This window comes from Emiliania huxleyi (genome assembly GCF_000372725.1).
Source record: "Emiliania huxleyi CCMP1516 unplaced genomic scaffold EMIHUscaffold_4, whole genome shotgun sequence".
NCBI lineage: Eukaryota > Haptophyta > Isochrysidales > Noelaerhabdaceae > Emiliania > Emiliania huxleyi.
Window position 1 is genome coordinate 1,140,945 of NW_005198966.1, and position 20,285 is coordinate 1,161,229.

Below are 20,285 nucleotides of genomic sequence, written 5' to 3' on the forward strand. Positions count from 1 at the left end.
TCTTCGGCGGCGCCGGTGACGGCGACGCCGGCAACGAGGCACTCTTCGACGACCTGTGGAGCGCCAGCCTCGCTGCTCCGACCGGCACGGCGAAGCACGCGGCGGCTCCTCCTCTCTGCTGGAGGCAGCTGCGGCCTCTCGGTGCCTCCTCGCCCGCCGCGCGCTCCTCGCACGTTTGCGCTTCGTGGCCTGCAGACCGCTCCCTCGTCCTTCACGGCGGCCTCTCGTCGGGCGGCGTGCTCGGCGACACGTGGCTGCTGCGGCCGCACGGCGGAGGCGGCGGAGGCGGCGGAGGCGGCGGAGGCGGCGGAGGCGGCGGAGGCGGCGGAGGCGGGGGCGGCGGGGGCGGCGGGGGAGGGGGCGGAGGCTGCGAGTGGGTTGAGCTGGCGACGAGCGGGCCCGCGGTCAAGCGGGCGCACCACTCGGGCGGTGTGGTGAGCGACGCGACGTTGCTCATCTTTTCTGGCCAAGACGAGACGCTCATCACGAGGCGCACCCTCTCCTCCCTCGACCTGCGGACGGCCACCTGGTCCTCCGTCCCCCTCCCCACCGACACGCCGCCGCACCCGAGCCCCCGCATCGACGGCGCCGCGGCGGCCGTCCGCGGCGTCGGCCTTGTCGTGTTCGGCGGCGTCGGGGAGGACTTCGGCTTCGTCCCTCCCGCCGACGCGTGGCTGCTGCGCGGCGGAGAGGACGTGCGGCCGCCGAGGCGCCTCCTGCCGAGCAAGGCGCAGGCCGCAGGCGGCGCGGGCGGCGCGCCGGACGGACCGTTTCCCGTCGGCCCTCCCGCGCGCGCGTGCCTCGGGCTGTGCGCGGACGGCCTGACGCTGCACTGCTTTGGCGGCTTCGACGGCGAGGCGGACCTGAACGACCTGTGGAGCCTGAACCTGCACCCTCCCCGCCCGGGCGGCGAGCAGCGGGGACGCTTCGACGCGAGCCTCTTCAAGGTGCGCCAGGCAGCGGCCTCGAAGGTGCTCCACGCGACGCCCTGCGCCTACGGCAACAACTCGATCACGCCTCACATCCACGTCCTCGTCGGGCTTGCCGCTCGCGACGCCGCTCGCGCCGATGGCACTCTCGAGGGCGACGCCGACCGGTGGGGGCCCGCCAGCAGAGTTGTGAAGTCTCTCTGCGGCGTCGGCGATGCGCCCGATGCCGACCGTGGCGCGTTGCCTGTGGTCAGCCCGACTCCGCCAACGACCTCCGACCTCGCCTCTGGCTCGGGCGATGGCCTTAGTTGCGATCAGCAGGCCGCTGTGATCGCCCTTTCGGGAACTGTGAGAGACATTTTGAAGAATCGTTAACTCTAATAACTGCCTGAAATGTTCGTGTCGGCTTGTAAAAGATTTACGCCATCGACGCGCGCGCGCGACCGCGAGCGAGGGGTGCAGAGAGCTGCAACTTTGGCTTGGGGGGAGGTTCCGGCGAGTTTTTCGCGATCGGCCGCCCACGAAGGGGCCTAGCGAAACACCGAGACCCGCGACCGCACCCCTACGCTCTAGATCGAGGAGGCTTATATAGGTATCCGCTGTGCACCCTCGTCCCTCGACACGACATCATGCGCCGAGAACCACAAGCTCTTACGCCTTGGTCGTCCGGGCGGGCGCCGCCGTGCTGAGCCACCCCGCGCTGCGCCACGCCCCCGGTCGAGCCATCGCCTCGAAGAGCGCTCGGACCGACGGGTTGTGGTCAGCGTAAAAGGACCGCAGCAGAGCCACCGCCTGCTTGCTCTGGCCGGGTGGCGCGCGAGCCGCCGCCTCGCGCGCCGCGATCCCTTCGACGAGCGTGTCGGTGAGCGGGGGCAGCTGCATGAAGTCGGCGAGCTGGGTGCGGGAGCGCGGAGGGGTGGAGACATGTGAGGCAATGTGCGCGAGAGGGCGAGGGAGCGCAGCGGGCCGGGCAGGGAGGGTTGGCGACCTGCGCAGCGACGGCGCGAGGCTCCGCTGTCAACTGCGTCGCCTCGAGCAGTAAAAACTGCCGCGGGCTGAAGAGGCCTAGCCAGCCGCGCAGCTGCGGTGCGTACATGCCCCAGGCGAGGAGGCACTCCATCCAGTTGCACTGCAGCGTGGTGCACGCCTTCCAATCGTCAAAGCTTACGCCGCCGACGGCGGCACCCCTGCCCCGCAAGCAACCGCGAATGGCCGTCGCCTCGTCGCGCACCTTGCGCGCGAGCGTGCTCCCGTTGAAGTACCTCTGGTACCCCAAGACGCTGGCTGAAGCGCTGCCAGCGCGGCTGGCGTTTGGGGCGGCGCCGCGTCGAACGGCACCGGGCAAACCGTCCGAGCCGCGGAGCAAGCGACTCGGCGCGAGCCGCGCCGCAACAGCGCCCCGCAACGCACGCCAGTGTCGGAGTGCGAGCTCCGCCGGATCCCGCAGCACGGCGATGAAGCGCAGCTGCTCAGCAGGCGGGAGCGCTGAGCGGATGCGCGTCGCAGCCCAACGGGTGTGCAAGTAGGCGGTGGTGTCAACGAGGTGAGCGCAGGGCCTGCCCAGCGCTGTCCCATTCGAGATGGTAGCCGAGGTGAGCAGGTCAGCTCGTCGCATCAGGCGGGAAGCGGCGCGGGCGAGGCCACCAAGGTAGCGTGTGTCGTCATCGAAAAGGCTGAGAGCCCCGACGCAAGTGCCATGCTCTTGCCCGCCGTGCAGTGTGGCAGTGAGCACCTCGGCGGCTGCTTCACGAGGCCCGAGCAAGAAGACCCGCGGTCTCGGCGCGCTTCCGAGCCACCGGCCGGCGCCGACAGCTGAGGCCTCTGGCGGCTCCCCACTGGCGACTAGCGCGGCTCTCAGCGAGGCCATTGACGCGAGAAGCGCGCGGCGACCCGTCGCGCCGATCGCCTGTTCCGCCTCATCGCCACGGGGCAGCCAAGCGGCGGCACGCCAGAGGGCCTGCGACTCTGGATCGACCTCGACCAGGAGCGGCGCAAGCCGGCCGTTGTATCGCGCGAAAAAGGCGCGCAGCATGTCCTCGGCGGCCTGTCTCGCGGCGGCAATGCTGGCCCCCGCCGCGGTTGCCGCGTGAATGGTGCGGTGCACTCTGCGGCCGTGTGCTGGAGCGACAGGCCCTTCTTCAGCCGCTGTGCTGTTTGGTGGGGCCGCAAGGCGGTCCGAGAGATCCTGTGCGACGCACTCGGGCCGCGCTAGGCCGAGGCGTTCGAGGGCGGCGTGCGCGGCGGTAGGCTCGGCAAGGGCCTCCGCAGGAAGCACGATCCACCGAAACGCTCGCGCCGCGGCGAACCACGCACGCAGCTGAGGCTCGTAGATTCCTCCGCCGACCACGGACGAGCGAAGTCCCGAGGCGATCAGTGCACATTTCTCCCAGCGCTCGCTGCTTAGCTCGCTCGCCGCGCCATCCCCCGTCGAGCGTGCCGCCACCTCGGACTGCGCCTCCTGGCGCTTCTGCCCGCCGCCACCGTCTCCCATGCCGCCGCTCAGCGCCGATGGCTCGATACAGCGCAGAAGCGCAGACGCCTCGGCGTACAGCTTGCCTGCGTAGGTTGCGCCGCGAGCGTAGTCCTGCCGACGGCGAAGCTCGCGCCATCGCACCGCGGCGCGTGAAGCAGGGTCGCGCAGCAACACAAGCAGTGTCGTGGAGGGCCGCAGCGTCGCCGGGAGTCGGAGCATCGCCTCGGAGGAGTGCAGGTACGAGCCGGAGCCGTCGATGCCGCGCGGCTCCCCGCCGTCGATGAGCGGCCAGCGGCGCAGGTACCACTCCTGGCCGAGGAGGAAGCGCGCCTCGACGTCAAAAAAGTTGACCTGCCGGTCCCGCCAGCTCGGCTCCGAAGCGTCGGCCCCCGCGGCCGCCATGCCGCCGACTCGAGAAAGCGTGCGGAACATCTCGACGACGCCGCATCCCTCGCAGCCGAGCATCACCACTGCGGGCCCAGGGTAACGCACTGGTGCCGGAGGCGGTGGCGGTGGAAGCGTGAAGGGGCGGCCGGGCGACACTGCCGCCTTAGCAGCCGGGTCGGCGGCGGCTGGGCGGAAGGTGGTTGTCGGAGGCACACAGTAGGGCGCAACACAGACGCGCTCAGCCTCTGCGACGCAGCTGGACAGCCGACGGTCGCTCATGGCATCGATGCTGGCCTGGTGGCACGTATAGTACGAGTAGTTGTACGCGGCGGCGACGCGGTCGCGAAAGGGCGGCCAGCAGCTCTCCCCGATGAGCCAGTCGGTCGGAAAGTGGCCGTACTTTGCCTTTGGCTTGGCCTCATCGTAGGTGTTGAAGTGGACCAGAAAGACGTCGGGCACCTGCGTGCACAAGGTCAGAGTCGGCTTATAGCGCTCGGCTGAGCGCAAGCACAGGCCGGAGAGGGGAGGCTAAGGATGGAGCCCACCACGTGCCACGCTGCTTGCTTGGCGGCCAGCTCGTAGTTCCAGGAGACCCGGTCCTTGCCATAGCCCACGAATGTCTCCTCGTAGGCGTGTGCGTCGGCGCGAGGTACGATGGTGTAGGGCTCGCACCCAAACCGATACTCAGTGGCAAAAGGCGTGTCTGCTGAGAGGAAGGTGTGCACCTGGAGCGAGGGTGGCGAGCGGAGCGGCTGTGAGATGAACGGGCGGTGCTGTTGGCCACCGCGACGGCGACTCGGGCGGAGCTGGTGGCGCTGGTGGCGGCATCGGTGCCAGCGGGGCAGGGGTAGCAGCAGTAGATCACGCTCGCCTGGTCGCACTCGTGTCCACGCTCGTAGACGGCCGAGGCAAAGGAGATCAGATCGCCCGAGCCGACGAGCTGGCGCAGTGCCGGCTTGTCCAGCGCCTCACCCTCCGCCTCGCTCGGCCGCGGCCCGACTTGCTCAAAGGCGGCGACGACGAGGACGTTCTTCGAGCCGGGCCGCACCTCGAGCTCTTCGAGGCGCGAGCGCAGCCGCGCCGACGGTCGCACCGGGTAGGGAACAAAGTCTACGTCGGCCGCGAACACGTGCGTCGCCTCGCACCCTCGCAGCGCCGCGTTGCGCAGTAGGTTGTAGGGGAAGCGGTTGGACGGGGCGCGGTAGCCGACGTCACTTACCAGGGCGAGCGCCACGCGCTCTGGCGCCGCGACGGACCTGCCACGGTAGCGCAGCGCCATGTCTGGGCCCGCACCGGCGAGCGAGGCGTACTCGTCCGCCTCGACGAGCATTGCGATGGAGACCCAGCCGTCCCACGAGAGCAACATGCGGTGCAGCGAGGCAAGCCGCTCCTGCGTCATGATGGTGAGCAGGCAGACGTTGGAGAGAGGGTCGAATGCGCCGGCGGCCGCCACTCCGCTCGCCATGCCCAGCACGGCGACGGCCACCGGCATCCTCATAGCGGTGAGGGAGGAGGCCCCTGGCGGGCGAGGCGCCCCCACCGCGCGTTCGAAATCGGCGGGCGCTTCGCCGCGAACCTGCGCGCAGGCGAGGAAAATTGAATTCTTTTAGCCGGGTTGGCATGCCCGCACCGCGTCCCGCACCACTTTCGAGGCGCTCCTCGTTGTTGTTGCTTCTCGCCGTAAACGAGGTGCACTGCTTTGCCATCGCCGCAGCACCAGCACCGAGACCACTGCTACTGGCGTCGAGGCAGTGGGCGCCCAGACTCGTCGAGCCGGACACGTGGTCAGAGTGGACTCTCCGCGATGTCGGCATCCTCGACGGCAGTGTGCTGGCAGTGGCAATGAGCGGGTTGTTTGTCCTGAGCTCTCGCAGCGGCAGCGGCGGCGGCGGCGGCAGCAGCGGCAGCAGCGGCGGCGACAGCAGCGGCAGCAGCACCCGCGATCCCAACGAGCTGCCATCCATCCTTGAGGCGCGCGAGTCTCGCAGCGGCGGACCGCCACAGATGGCGGCGCCGGCGGAGGCGCTGCCTGATATCGTCGTCCCGGCTATCAGCGACACGGACGACGAGCGCCTGTGGGTGCCGCAGACGGATTGCCTTTCCTTCCGGCCGCTTTGCCTGTGCGTGAGCCAAGGCTACTACGTCAATCTTCTGCGCTTCGTCGGCGGTGGCACGCTCGGCTGCCACCGACACTCGTCGCCGGTGCACGCCCACACGATCCGCGGGACGTGGGGCTACAAGGAGCACGCGTGGGAGGCGCAGGCTGGCACGTACGTCTTTGAGCCACCCGGCGAGACGCACACGCTCGTGGTCGGGGAGGAGGAGATGATTACGCTCTTCCACGTGACGGGCGCCCTCTTGTACTGCGACCCCGACGACCCCGCCACCGTGCTCGGCTTCGACGATGTCTTCACAAAGCTGGAGAAGGCGCGTGCGCACTACGAGCACGTTGGCTTGGGCGCAGATTACGTGGACCAATTCATTCGATGACGGCATGGCGGGCGGCCGGAACGATCTTCTTTCCGGCTGTGTTTCATTCATCATTCGAATACCGCATAGGAAAGAAGTCATGTAGCCGCTCGTGCCCTGTTAGCTGTTTCTTATTTGTCAAGAGACTACACTATGCGGAGATCAACTATGGGGGGGGGCAGATCAACTAGAAAGAAAGAAAAAAAGGGAGGGGGAGGACGGCACGCCGCCACCCCACAGGGATTTTAAAGGGCAGATCAACTAAGCGCCCGAACGAGAAATTTCTTTTCCTTGCACGGCTCCCTGCCCGTGGATGCTCCTCGCGCTGCTGACCCCGCTCGGCCTCAACGTCCCGGCTGCGTGCCCGCGGGCCGCCGTCGCTGCGTGCACGCCAGCGGCTCGCGCGGCGCCGGCGGCCGCGGCCGCGACGGCCGGCTCTGGCGGCCTCAGCGCAGCCGCCGCGATCGCAGCCTTCTGGTCCCAAGTGGTTGAGACACAGAAGACGCAGACGCGACGAGAGGCGACCCTGCCGATCGAGGCGACGGCGGACGCGGCGCTCGTCCTGGAGTACATGAACAGCTGCGCTGACCTTTGCAGATCAGACGCCTGCTCCGTCACGCTGCCGGCGACGGAGCAGGCGACAGCGGACGCGGCCATCCGGGTGGTCGTCGAGCCCACGGCCGCCTCGTCGCTCGAGCCGCCGCCGTCGCCCGCCAGAGAGGCCGCCGCCAGCACCACGCGCGAGGCGGCCCTCGAGCAGATGATGACGTGGTTCACGGGCGCGCTGATGGCTTGCGAGATCGGCGACATCGACGCCGACGCGGACGACGCCGCGACGGACGACGAGACGTTCGTCGCGCTGGGCCGCTCGCTGCTGCACACCAAGTCGTCGGAGGTCACCTTCGCCCCCACCGTCCAGGAGATGCACGCCGACCTCTGGAGGCTCGTGGCCGAGTCGGACTACCTGCTCGACGGCTCGGGCGGCGCGCGCACCCGCCGCTGCCGTCCGCCCAGCGCCGGCTGGCGTGCCTCCGTGATCAGACCGCCGCGCCACGCCGCGCCCGCAGGCGCCGCCCTCTTCGTCGCCCCCGCCTTCACCAACTTTGAGATATTTGACGACTTCAGCCTGCTTGTGCGCTCGGGGCTCCGCTACCTCGTCTCGCCCAAGATCGAGGTGCACGTGTACCACCCGCTCGCGCGGAGCGAGAGGCTGCGCGCGCCAATGCCGACCGTTCACATCTATCTCGACAACGAGGACCTGTTCGCTGACGGCGACGGCACACTCGCCTCCCTCCTAGGCTCGATGTGAGCGGCAGCGCACTTGGAGCACTTGGAGTGCAGTCATTACCAATTTCTTGGGCGTCCAATTTCTTTTTTCGTGCCAGTGCGCGCCAGTCCCGTGCCCAGTGTTGTGCGAGGGAGTTTTGTTGTAAGATTCTTTTTTCCACACAAGTGGGACGCCCAAATGGGACGCCCTCCGACCAACCCCCCAGTCCCGGACTTGCTTCGAAAAGAGCTGAAGAATCAAATGCCATGCCTAGCACCCCGCGCACTCCTCGGAACGGACTATCGCACAGTCGTTCCGATTCTGGCGGTGACTCGATTTGGTGTGGAATAAAGAGGCAGCTCTCCGCAGCGCAGCGTGTCTGGTCGGTCGGGGCAACTGACGGGGCAACGGGCGCACTGCCGGAGTATCTGGCCGCACTATTGGCGCAGCGAGAGCCAGTTACGCTTGAGCGGCGCATGGAGGAGAGCCACGACACTCCGCCGGGCACCTCTATCTGGCTGCCAGCCGGCGAAACGCTTCTTCGCGAGCTCCAGCTGCCGTTGACAGAGGTGAGCCATAGCGTGGATGCCATGTTGACGACATTGGTGCTTTACCCGTACCGCTGACCTGCCAGGCGTCCGTCCTCGACCTCGTCGCTGAACTGAGCGCCGGCGCGCTGCCGACACTGCAGTACGTGGCCCGCTTGCTGCGAGAGATTACGACCCTGCTGGCTCAGGCAAGGACGTCATCTTGCCCGCGACAATTGCCCGCCACACTAAAACGCGGCTCTCGCATTTTAGTTCCCAAACGTGCGGCGCTACCACGTGCCGACCGGCTGCGCCGTCACTGTCGTCGGCGACCTGCACGGCCAGTTCGGAGACCTGCTGCACATCTTTCGCAGCCAAGGCTTCCCGTCCGCCACGCGGCCGTACGTCTTCAATGGCGACTTTGTCGACCGCGGCCCGGCGAGCGTCGAGGTCGCCCTCACGCTGTTTGCCTTCCAGCTGCTGCTCCCGAACAGCGTCTTCCTCAACCGAGGCGCGTGTGGGGCGGGGTCCTCTTCCTTGCCACACTCGTGACGCGTCACGATACCTCCGCAGGCAACCACGAGGAGCGGTCCGTCCACTCGCAGTGCGGCTTCCAGGCCGAGTGCAACGCAAAGTACGGCCCGGATGACGGCGCCGCCGCGATCTCCGAGCCGCCTTCCCCGGGGAGTCTTCCTTGGAGGCTGCCTGGAACGGTCCTAGGCGCGACCGCCTACGAGCTCTTCTCCGAGGCCTTCGACCATCTTCCCCTCGCCACGATCCTCAACGACAAGGCGCGCGCTCGTCAGCCGCCGCCATTGTCACCCAATGACTTCCTCCCAACTCTCTCCTCCCACCGCCACGCCGGGCCAGCCGCCCTCCCCTCCCTGGCAGGTGCTCGTCCTGCACGGCGGCGTGGACGACGAGATGACGCTCGAGCAGCTCGAGCGGCTGCCGCGCAAGGAGTACACCGTCAACCAGGCCCGACGCTTTCCCCTCACGCTTCGCTCGGATCGTGCCCCGCCACTCCCCCCAACCCCCTCTCCCCTCTCGCAGGCCAGTCTGCTCGGGTTTGGCCGTCCGGGCGGCCTAGTGCACCCTCACATGCGCGCGAAACTCGTCGCGATGGCGGCGCGGGAGAAGGAGTTGCGCCCGATCCACTCGGCCCTCTGGAATGACCCGGGCACCGAGCCCGGCGTCAAGCCGAACCCATACCGTGGCGGCGGGTGCCTCTTCGGCGCCGACGTGGCCGCCGGCTTCCTCGAGCGGAGCGGGCTCGGGCTCATCCTCCGGTCGCACGAGGAGGTAGTTAATCCCTGCCGCTAGCTCTAGTCTTGCCGCCGCTTGCCACCCTCACACCACCTACCCGCCGCCCGCCCCAACCGCAGGTGCCGGAAGGCTTCCACTGGCCGTACGGGCCGGGGAGGCACCTCGCGACTGTCTTCTCCGCATCAAACTACGCGGGCAAGACGCTCAATAAAGGCGCGTATGCGCTGCTCGGCGCGGCGGGCTCGTGCCCCTCCGACCCGGCCTTGAACCCCCCGCCGATCGACGCCACGCCCGCCGCCGCGGCACTGCCAAGCGCCGACGAGGAGGAGGAGGAGGGAGCGACGGCGGAGCACCCGTTCGGAGGGTTGCGGTTCGTGTCCTTCGACGCGGATGAGCTGCCGCGGTTGCGCGTGGCGCAGCGGCAAGAATACCTCCTTGCCTCCACCATCTTGGTGCAGCGCGACGAGCTGCTAGCCGCTTACCAAGCGACCGCCTCTGTGCGTTGGCGGGCGGGACGGCGTCTAGATGTCTTGAGCGGCGTGCTCTGCCGTGAATAGGCGGCCGACCGGGGGGCGACGGGCGAGCTGCCCGTCGATGTGTGGGAGGAGGAGACGCGGTGCGTGCTGCGCGCGCCGCCGATGCTGCTCCCGCCGATGCGCGGCTTCCTTCTCGGCCGGGACTGGGGTGGGTCGCCGACGGTTCGCTACCAGGCTTTCCTCCTCGGCCGCTTCCGCCTGGCGGTACCGCAGCTGGCGCCGCTGCTTCCGTATCGCGACTACCTCGTGCTGATGCTCGCCAACCTCGACACCAAGCGGAGCGGCGCCGTCTCGTCGCGCCAGTTCGCTGCTGCGTGCCGCGCGCTGCACTTGCACTTTGGCGACGCCGCGGCGCTGTGCGCCAAGCCGGGCGAGGTGCTGGCTGCCATGGGGATTGGGTCTGGGCGGTCGAAGGAGGGGAGCGTCGCCATCCGGGGCGTGGCGGCGCAGCTGTGCGTGCTGGTGGCCGACTGCCCCGCGGGGGTAGGCGGCACCTCGCTGAGCGGCTTCCTCTCGCGGCTCTCGACGGACGAGGTCCTGCTCTCTCTGCTCGCGGCGCAGCCGCCGCCGCCAGAGACGCCGCGGGACGGCGAGCCGATGGAAGAGGAGGATGTTCACTAGTCTCATTTCATCTTTGCAGACAGATACGAGATACTGCGCGGTCGTGCTTGGAAATCCTGCATGCACATGTGTAAGTGTTGTGACTTCTCGTGTTAAAAGAAAGAAAGAAGAAAAGCAGAGCGCCCCGCCCCCACCCCCACCCCACCCCACCCCACCCCGTGAGAGTGACGCTTCCCCGACAGCGGGATGTGGGAGAACGGCACCACGGGCCGTGAAAAAAGGCACATCGGCGGTTCGTAACGTATCGGGTGTTACTAATCTAGTGTAATTGCTCTCTCAAAGCGACAAATTTGATAAGCGGGTCAACAGTCCCGGTTCTGCAGGCATCTTCAAGCGCATCTCTTCGAGCGCCCCCTGCGGTTCTGAAAAGACCGAGAAAATTTTGCATTCGAAGGCAAGTGATTGCAGCTCTCGCCGGCTCGAGCCACGTTCATTGGTCACCGCCTAGCTCCGGAGCAACATCATGTCGGCTCCTCTCGGGCGGCGCAGCTCTGACACAAACGTTTCAACCTATTCATATTCAGGCGACTACGCTCGGCCCCAGCGCGAGGCTGGTGCTTGCCACCGCTTGAGGCGGCGCTTGCAGCACCACGCGCAGGCAATTTGTCTCCTGCTAGCCGCCGTCGCCGTGGCAGAGCGAATCTTTGCGGTCTCAGCTCACTTTGAACCCGTGTGAACCTTCATGAGCTTCTCGGGAAGCACGGCATGCGTGTTCGCCGGCAGCCAGGCGTCGGCCAGTGCATCACGGACGCACCTTCGCCGCCTCCTCTTCGGCAGCCTAGCTTTCCCTCCGCTGTGCAGCGGGTGCGTCTTTTTCGTTCGCTGGCGAGCCGACGGCGGTGCCGATGACCTCTTGCGTTTAGTGACCGCCCTCGGGTATGGTGCTGCAACGCTCCGCATCCAAGCCACAAATCGCATCTGGGGCGTCAAGGAGGTTGATAGCGTCCGATTGTGGCGTGTGATGCGACGGGTGATTCTCGCACGATGCATTGCTTTTGCGTGGGGGACCGTCGCCCTCTACCTCTTGCAGACTATTGCGCCGGAAGCGTGCAGATCACTTGACACGTATGTTCCAAGAGATTTGTCGCTTCCCGCCGCGCTCAGTGCTCTCCTCGGCACTGCCACTGCCTATGCCGCTGCGACTGAGGGCACCCGGCGGCGCGTGTTGCGGCTGTGGCAGGTGCCGCTCTCCTCCCTCCTCCCACAGGACCTCGGCGAGCTTGCGCCGCTCCTCGAGCTCGACCGGAGGCGCCGGCAGTTTTCGAAAGCCTTCGTGGGCGGCGGGTCCGCTGTGGCCGGCGCAGACGCCACGACTCCCGCAGGGTTGCGGCGTACCACGGCAACGCGCGCACCGTTGCGCCGGCGCGGCGAGGGTTCGCTTCGCGATCCCCTCAACACATCTGTTTAGATGATTTGGGAGTGACCAATCTGTTAGGTAGGGGAGACCGCGCAGCGCGGTATTTAGTTGGGCGACCCAGCATCTAGAGAGAGCATGAAGAGAGAGGCGGCTAGGGCGATCCAGAATATAGAGAGAGAGGAGCAGAGCTGAGAGGACCTGCCCACACCGTGAGAGGATCAGGAACAGGATGTGAAAAAATCTAAATTAAATATTCTTATCTTCTCCCTTGCCTCCGCGACGCTTCACGCCGCTCCTGAGGGACAGTCAGAGTCTCACCACGGATACGCATACGTCCGTGGGAGTGCCCCCCTCCCCCACCTGCCCTGCTTAAAAAAGGAATAGCATGCCCCGAGAACGGCGACATCTGGCGGGGGAACCAGGGAAGGAGGTTTGGCCTTTGTCTTTCTTTGTCCTCTCGGAGGAACATGTTCTCTCGGCGCCCATGGCCTTTCTTTCCGACTTAGCTCTTATGGGACCCCTAGGGTTCTGAGGGCCGGATTTTTTAAGACCTTTTAAGAAACGAGGAGATTTGGGGGCTGAAATTGCCATTTAAGAGATTGCAGGCACGGGGGGTCCCTCTTTTAAGACCGTTTAAGAATTTTGAAAATCGGCCTCACCGGCCATGCGTCGCTGGGTTCCGCGCCGTTTTCTCCAATACTGCCGTTATTAGGCACAAAACCGCCTCTGAAGACACATCTGTAAGTCTGGTGCACTGGCAGGAGCCATACTCGCATAGGGGGCGCGTGCTAGCTGACTGTAGCCAGCTTCCCGGCCTCCGGCGTCTACCGGGAGCCTCCCGCGCGGACCATCGACCTCGGGAGCTCTCCCGCACCGTTTAAGCCCGTTTAAGACCGCGTTTAAGGATTCGGCGGCCCAGCAGCTCTTAAAACCTGCCTAGGCAGGTTTTAAGCCGTTTAAGCTGCAGGCGCCCCAGGGCCCACCCTTTTAAGCCTAGGGGTACCCTAAGCTTTCCGAGGTTTCGTACGCTAATGACGTCCTCTCTTCTTTGTGTGCACCGTCTTTGGAGGAACAGAGGATATGAGGTGAGTCTGAGAGACTTTTCTTCTCAGACTCAGTTGTAGAGTATGTACATGCACACAGAGAGAGAGGGCGGGGGGCCATACTGCTTGACTGTACACGACTTTGGGGTATCCAAGTCCAAACTCACGTACTGTATTGACATGCTGTCACACTGACGCCGTGAGTCTAAAGTCTGAAATTCCGGGTCGTTTGCTCAGTCCCCGCCGTCGCCCAAGCACACTCCCGTCTCCTGAGCCGCGATGGTGCGTCCCTCCGCCGCCTCTTCGTCCAATGCCCAAGGGCCCAGCACGCGAGTGGCCTTGTGAAGGCTGGCGGCACGGGCGAGGAGCGGTCCGAGCGAGTCGCGTGGCACGGTCACCATCCAGCCGCTCGCCTGCAGAGTCAAACCGCGCGACGCTTTGTGTCGGTCTAGTCGCAGACACGGTCGCGATGCGGCCCTCGCCTCTCTCGAGCGCGTGAGCCACACGAGAGCCCCTACAGATGCGAGACAAGGCGGAGTGACGACACCGACGCGGGCTGCAAAAGTCGCGTGGCGCGCTCCTGCCGCCGCACGCTGCACTGCCGGCAACCGCGCACACCTCCAGCGCTCGGCTACAACGCTGGGCTGGAGCAAAACGCAATTGGCTGGTCGGCGGCACGCGAGAGCCTCGACTAGGGCGAGGGCCGCCACCGCCGCCTCCGAGCAGCCGCCGTCGCGAGTCAGCGCCTCGAGCAGCGAGGGCGGCTGCGCCGGCGCGGCGAGCTCGCTCGCATCGCCGCCCTCGCCTGCCCAGCCGCCATCGTCTGCGGGCGCGGCGAGCGCGACGATGAGGGCGGCTTCGGCCGCATCCGCCGCCGGGCACGCACAGAGCCACGCCGCTAGGCGCAGCAACGCCGCGGCGCCGCCGCCGTCGCCGCCGTCGGCCAAAGGAAGCGACGCAGCGGCCAGCGAGCCCGCGCCGGCGACGAGCAGAGGACGCGTGCTGACGGCAGCTCTCGCCTCCGACTCCGCTGACTCTCCGCCGTGCGCCCACTCGCGACTGCGGCCGTCCGCGTGCAGGGCGCGACAGAGAGCGAGCGACACCACGCCCGCCGCCTCCGCACTCGCCGACGCACTGCGGCCCGCCTTTGCGCCGCCATCGCCGTTGTCGCCCTCTCCGACGTCGCCATCACAGCCAACCCCTCCCTCGCCGCCACCCTCGCCGCGGCCGCGGCTCCCGTCCACGGCGAGTGCCCCGTGGACAAACGCGGCGGCGCGCGGCGCACGGCCCGCCCACGCACGCACGAGGGAGGCGACGGCGGTGCTCTTCGCCGCCGCGCTGCCTGCGCTGCGCACCGCTGCCCAGAGGTCGTCGCACGCGCTGCGGTGGCAGCCCAACCGGCCGGAGGCTTCGGCGCGGCGCACACGCAGCTTGACGTGCGACGGGGCGAACCGCAGGCCCGCGGACGCGCTCGCGCGCGCAGCCTCCCACGCCCCTAGCCGCAAGTGGACTGCGGCGGCGTTGGCGTGGAGAGTGGCCAGCAGGGAGGGCGAGCAGCGGGCGGCGGGCGGGTGCCGCAGCTCCGCGATCCCAGCCTCATACTGCTCCAGCGCCTCGCAAAGCATCGCGCGCGCGTCGGCGCTGCCTTGAACGCGGCCAGCCTCGACGAAGCTCTCGTTGCCTCTGAAGCGGCAAACCTCGGCCCGCGCCACCCGCCGCTTCGCCTCTGCTGCAGCCTCCTCCGCCACACCCGCCTCCGCCCACCTGGCCTCCTCTGCCACACCCGCCTCCGCCCGCGTAGCGTCCCGCCCGCCCATGGCCTCGCGCATCATGTCGGCCGTCGGCGCGGCGGGCGGAAGCTCATCGACTGTCGCCTGGTCGAGCGCATCGCCGCAGCCAGCGGCGAGACGCTCCGCGGCGCGCCGCACCTCGTCCTGGTGCGCACGCACCGCCTCCTCCTCCTTCTCGACCTTGGCGCCCAGAGCCGACAGGTCCTCAGCGCGCAGCGCCATCATCCCTTGCCGCCGCACCTGCGCCGCCGCGTCCGCCACCGCCGCAGCCCGCCCCGCTGCCTCCTCCTGCTCTCGGATCGCCGCCGCGGTCTCCTGCCCCGCCGCCGCCGCCTCCGCCTCGGCCGCGAGCCGCGCCGCCTCGTCCGCCGCCGCCGCCGCCTCCGCGTGCGTCTTGCCCGAGCAGATCGCGGCGGCAGCCGCCTCCTCGGCCGCCCCAATCGCCGCCTGAGGCGCCCCGGCTCGCCGCGCCGCCCCCGCCGCCATCCGCCCTGCGTGCCCCGACGCGGCCTTGCGCACTGCCGCCGCCGCCGCCGCGGCCGCCTCTTCCGGGGTGGGCGCGCCCTGCGAGGCGCGCAGTGCCTCGGCCGACGCCACCGCCATGGCTGCGTCCATCTTTGCGCCGAGCGAGACTGCCGCCTCTGCGGCGGCTGCAGCTGCCGCAACCGCCGCCGGAGGAGCGCCGCTCTCCTCGGCGAGACGCCGCGCGGTCGCGCCGGCCTCCGCGCCGGCCGAAGTAAGCGACGCCTATGGTATGCGACGCGGACGCGTGATGGGAACGTTCCGCGGTGCGGGAGCCGCGCCGCCCGCCACGGCAGAGAGCGCGCGCCTGCACAGCCTGCGCAGTATGCGCAGCGTCGGCTGGAGCGGCACCCGGCCCACCGCCCGCACTGACGCCGTGCTCCTCGCCGGCAGCGTCGGGCAGGCCTTGAGCGGCCAAAGCGCCGCCATCGCCGCCGCCGCCGCCGGCGGCGGCAGGGCCAAGCGATGCTGCAGCGGAGGGCGACGAGGGAGAGGCCGCGCCGGTGTCGTGAGCCGCGGCCTCCCCGCCCGCCGCTGCCGCGAGCACGCGCGCGAGCGCCGCGGAGGCGGCGCGGGTGGCGGGAGTCGGAGGCGAGCCGCTCTTGACGCCGAGCGGCGACTCGACGAGGAGTGAGCGGCGGGCGGACGCCACGAGCGGAGGCGTGATGTCGACCCAACGACCAGTCGCATCGGCATTCCACCAGTGGCGGACGCCGACGAAGATGCGCTCCGCGCCCGACGGCTCGTCCCGCAGCCGCTCGAAGACGCAAAAGCCCCGCACGACGCTGGTCCCGACGGACGCCTCGGCGAGACGAGTCGCGTTCGCAAACGATCTCAGCGGAAGCGGCACGACTCCCGCGGCGGCAGCCGCAGTTAGCTCGGCGGCGGACGGCGGCTCCACCGCCCGGCAGCGGGAGCCGCGCAGGTGGGAGCCACCCAGCAGGCGCTTGAGTGGCGGGCATGAGCGGAACGAGTCGGGCCAGCCGTCTGGGAAGCCGAGCCGGAGAGGCGGCTGCGTGGGTGGACGCCAGAGCGACTCGCGCGTGGCAGCGTCGGCGCACTCGACGTCGGAGTCATCGCCGAGAAGCAGGCCGTCGGCGAGGCTGGCCGCCATGTCTGTCGCGCGTCGCGTGCGTCGCCGCGGCACCAGCGAGCCAGGTCGGTCCGCAAGTCGGCGTGTTCTTTCTTTTTCAGTGTATGTAGCTCCTCGTTCATTCCCGTAGGAGGCTCTGCTGACAGGGTTTGCGATGAGGAGCGACCCGTTTTTGAAAACAAAAAACAAATTCTCGAGGGGAAAATTTGTTTAAGGTCATTCACGGGTGTCCGCGGCCCACTGTGCCCGCTGGTAGGACAGTGATCGCCGCAAACCCTGAGAACGGGTCCTTCAGCCACCAAAGCGGGATCACCCGAGAGCAGCTGAGCCTGCCTCTGGCCTCGCCTCCCTCTCCTTCAGGCATTCGTGGCATCCTATGGGTCGTCCAGAGTATCGACCTCTGGCTTGTCAGCCGCCCCACCGAGGGCACCATGAAGTACAGCGATCGCCATCTCGCTGGCCTCTTCGCAGGCCCCCCCGACCGCGTCGAACTCATCGGCGCGGGCTCTCTCGGCTACGGGACCGGCCCCAGCTTCGGCTGAGGGCTAACAAGCTGCCGAGCCCAAATCACTGTGAGAGTCGTGATTTCTTGTTGGTCTTTAAAAATCTCTCTCTCAAACCCTGTGGTCAGCTCCATATGATATATTTTTTGTAGGCATTCTCTCTCCCGTCTTAGGTATATTGTTGGTAGACAAGACTCAGAGCTCACACAGAATCACAGCGGGAGGAAAGCGGCGAGTCGCAATTCCAGGGGTCGTTGTGGCGGGCCACCCTGTCCAGAGAGGCATTCTCTCTCCCCGTAACACCAAAAAACTACTATGTCTTGGAGTGAAAAGTAATCCGAGCAAGCACGCGGCCGCAGTGAATTAAAAGGGGCGGTTTTCCTCCTCTTGTCGTGTGTGAGAGAGGTACTCGAGTAACAGATTTGGCAGGGGTCGAGGGAGACTGACCGCCGTCGAGACTGACCGCCGCCGAGCCGCTTTCTACACACCGGAACCCGATGCTGCCTGACCTTCTCGACGATCTCATACGCGTCAGCATCGCCGCTCGGTTGCCGGATCTCGCTGATCTGTCGAGTCTGGCCGCGGCGAGCCGCCGCATGCGCGCCCTCCTTCTCACGCGCGTTCAGCGCGGCCACGCAGTTCACCGCACGTCGCTCGAGCGTCTCGCCGAGAACCTCAGGGCACTCGTGACAAGAGAGAACTTAACGACATCACAATCACAGCTCGCCCATGCAGAGATCGCCGCGATCGCCGAGGCGCTGCGCGGCAACGGGGTGCTGACCAAGCTTAACCTCGCCCGCAAGAACATCCGTGACGAGGGCGCCACCGCGATCGCCGAGGCGCTGCGCGGCAACGGGGTGCTGAAAACCCTCTACCTACGCGAGAACCGCATCGGCCCCAAGGGCGGCGTCGCGATTGGCGAGGCGCGTTGCTCTCTCCTCCTCCTCTTGTGTCTCCGTTGCTCTCTTCTTCTTCTCTTCTAAATCCCTTGGGCTCCTCCCTGCCCTGGGGCTCTTTCTTCTGGAGCTCAAGAGATTCTGCAAGTGCTGCGGGTTATCGATAACAAAAAGCTCCTGGTGCTCTTTCTTCTGGCGCTCAAGAGATTCTGCAAGTGCTGCGGGATCGAGAAGGCCACGTTGCGTTGCCGCGTCGAACTCCCTACTGCGCGGCAACGCGGTGCTGAGAAACCTCAACCTCTACTACAACAACATCGGCGACACGGGCGCCATCGCGATCGCTGAGGCTCTGCGAGGCAACGGGGTGCTGACCAACCTCGACCTCTTTCGCAACGTTATCGGCCCCGAGGGCGCCGTCGCGATCGCCGACGCCCTGAGCGCGAGGCAGCGTTGGAAGCGCATAACCGACAGGTGGGAGAAGGTATCTGGGAAGCTGCGAGGGGTAAGCCGTGCCGCTACCCGCACGGGAGAGTGCCGCAGTCACGGATAACTCGGCGATGGTCAGGCTGACACCAGGCAGGCCGACGAAGCGGAGCTCATCGAAGCGTCGTGAGCCACCGAGGAGCATTGATGCCGGGACGTGCACCTCATTCCAGGGCGCGAGGGAGCTCTCGAAACGGGTGCACAATGGCACTTGAGGCGCCGGCAACTGAGTGGCGGCATCGAGCGCCGCCAGGCAAACATGCGCTTTGCATGGCCTCTCCCTGCTTTGAGACGGACCATGTATCGCGGACGTCGCCGCTGTACACGAGTACTTGACCGAGAATCTCGCAGCGGACGGCAGCAGCACCAAGCGGCGGCTGCGTAGGATGAGCTCATCTCCATCGGACCGAAAAGATGTGCGCAACATGCGTGAGCACGCAGATGGCCGATCACTCGCGAGCAGCGAGTCGCGCTCGGTCGCGTTCCAATCCCATCCGTGGTGCAGGCTGCCGTCAAAGATTGCGAGGACAGCGATGCAGGCATCGGCCTTGACGGTAGCCATATACAAATACACACGTGCTGGGGCGAGGTGGCCGAGACAGTGCGAGCGGCGGCACCATCTGAGGTGCCTGCGATGCGCCCGCCGGCTGCCCCCTGTTTCCCGCATCCTTCTTTTTCGGCTGCGGTTGGCCGGCGGATTCACGCCGGCCAAGAGCGGGAGCGCCAGAGAGAAGACAAAAGGCAACATGTAGCAAAGCTCTCTCTAACGCCGCGGCCAAAAGAGACCGCGGACCTTGAATTTCGGCGGCGCCGAAATTCACACAAGACTGTGAACACACCCACAGGACGCCGAGTACAAGACAATAGGAAGGGAGTGTACTCAGGCAGTCAGGGACGGGTGAGTTCAAGAACATACAAAGAGCACCTAAAGGAGCAAGGCCATACAGCTGTGAAGTGGTTTTCCACTCACTGACACCAGGCTATCAACGCCGGCGGTCGACATGCCTTCGGAGCGGCGCCAGGTCTGGCTCACCTTGCTCTCCATTGCTCTCGCAGCCGGCCTTGAGGACGGGTCCGCCCCCTTCTATGCCGCTCTCACAGCCGCTGTGGACGTCGCCAACAGCACCGGCGTCCTGGTCAAGCTCAAAGCGGCCGCGGAGACAGTTGGCGCCCGCTGCTTGGATGGCACGCCCGGAGCCTACTACATTCGCAAGGGCGCGGGCACAGGCGCCAACAAGTGGTACATCCACCACCAGGGAGGCGGTTGGTGCGAGTCGCTCGACGACTGTCTGCGCCGTTCCAAGGGAGGCCTCGGCTCATCCACCGGGTACGCGTCAACCACCTCGGGAATGGGAGGCGGCTACTTCAGCCCTCTGCCGAGCGTGAATCCGATGATGTACAACTGGAACTCGGTCTACCTCCAGTACTGCGACGGTGGTTCCTTCTCCGGCAACAACGACACCGTCACCGTCCACAAAAACACCAGCCTCTACTTCAGGGGCAAGCGCATCCGTGAGGCGTCTTACGCCTCGCTGCTCGCCAGCGGGCTGACCAATGCCACCGATGTCGTCATTTCTGGGTGCTCAGCCGGCGGCCTAGCCACCTTCCTGCACACCGACCAGTGGTGCGACGCCCTCGCCGCCGACGCGCCGTCGGCAAAGTGCGTGGGCCTGCCCGACTCTGGCTTCTTCCTAGACTATCAAAGCACCCAGGCGCCGGGGCGCGCGGAGGCCTCGTCGCGCCGCCGGCTCACCACTTTGCCGGGTGATTACCACGCCGGGCTCAAGTGGTGCTTCGAGGCGTTCAACGCCACAGCCGGGGTCAACCAGGACTGCATCGCCGCCCACGGCACCGGCGGTTTCGCGACCGACTCGCCGCCCTACCTCTGCATGTTTGCCGAGCACACGGCGGTCTTCACGCACACACCTATCTTTGCGCTGCAGTCCGAGTACGACTCATGGCAGTCGGGACACGTGCTGCACCCCGGGGACAGCGTGCAACTGCTGGGCGACAACCTGACAAAGCGCATCGGCGGGAACCTGGTTGGTCCGCACCCGAGCAGCGGGGCATTCCTCGACTCGTGCCACCACCACTGCGGGTCGTGGAACGACATCCGTATCGAC

General features: G+C 67.0%; 7 protein-coding genes across 7 annotated transcripts; 5 read left to right on the forward strand and 2 right to left on the reverse strand.

Annotated features, from left to right (window-relative positions):
• Positions 1–211: 211 nt before the first annotated feature.
• On the reverse strand, positions 212–5,254 carry EMIHUDRAFT_95977 (hypothetical protein; the record flags this gene model as incomplete). Its single annotated transcript, XM_005770565.1, has 6 exons — positions 212–457; positions 1,023–1,173; positions 1,624–1,823; positions 1,918–4,248; positions 4,335–4,514; positions 4,574–5,254. 6 exons carry the CDS (start codon positions 5,252–5,254, stop codon positions 212–214), a joined length of 3,789 nt encoding a protein of 1,262 aa, XP_005770622.1.
• Positions 5,255–5,793: 539 nt separating this feature from the next.
• EMIHUDRAFT_196318 (hypothetical protein) lies at positions 5,794–6,279 on the forward strand (the record flags this gene model as incomplete). Its single annotated transcript, XM_005770566.1, has 1 exon — positions 5,794–6,279. One exon carries the CDS (start codon positions 5,794–5,796, stop codon positions 6,277–6,279), a length of 486 nt encoding a protein of 161 aa, XP_005770623.1.
• A 2,088-nt stretch (positions 6,280–8,367) lies between these two features.
• On the forward strand, positions 8,368–8,693 carry EMIHUDRAFT_47366 (hypothetical protein; the record flags this gene model as incomplete). Its single annotated transcript, XM_005770567.1, has 2 exons — positions 8,368–8,569; positions 8,626–8,693. Coding segments are annotated over 2 exons (270 nt in total), but the record flags the coding sequence as incomplete, so codon positions are not given.
• Positions 8,694–11,157: 2,464 nt separating this feature from the next.
• On the forward strand, positions 11,158–11,883 carry EMIHUDRAFT_196321 (hypothetical protein; the record flags this gene model as incomplete). The annotated part of the gene is made up of 1 exon (XM_005770568.1): positions 11,158–11,883. One exon carries the CDS (start codon positions 11,158–11,160, stop codon positions 11,881–11,883), a length of 726 nt encoding a protein of 241 aa, XP_005770625.1.
• Positions 11,884–13,108: 1,225 nt separating this feature from the next.
• Positions 13,109–16,301, reverse strand: EMIHUDRAFT_95980 (hypothetical protein; the record flags this gene model as incomplete). The annotated part of the gene is made up of 3 exons (XM_005770569.1): positions 13,109–13,288; positions 13,586–15,412; positions 15,501–16,301. The coding sequence occupies 3 exons, from the start codon at positions 16,299–16,301 to the stop codon at positions 13,109–13,111; spliced, it is 2,808 nt and encodes a 935-aa protein (XP_005770626.1).
• A 979-nt stretch (positions 16,302–17,280) lies between these two features.
• EMIHUDRAFT_196324 (hypothetical protein) lies at positions 17,281–18,292 on the forward strand (the record flags this gene model as incomplete). The annotated part of the gene is made up of 4 exons (XM_005770570.1): positions 17,281–17,710; positions 17,816–17,894; positions 17,968–18,160; positions 18,245–18,292. The coding sequence occupies 4 exons, from the start codon at positions 17,281–17,283 to the stop codon at positions 18,290–18,292; spliced, it is 750 nt and encodes a 249-aa protein (XP_005770627.1).
• Positions 18,293–19,163: 871 nt separating this feature from the next.
• Positions 19,164–19,856, forward strand: EMIHUDRAFT_61541 (hypothetical protein; the record flags this gene model as incomplete). The annotated part of the gene is made up of 1 exon (XM_005770571.1): positions 19,164–19,856. A coding segment is annotated over one exon (693 nt), but the record flags the coding sequence as incomplete, so codon positions are not given.
• Positions 19,857–20,285: the final 429 nt, after the last annotated feature.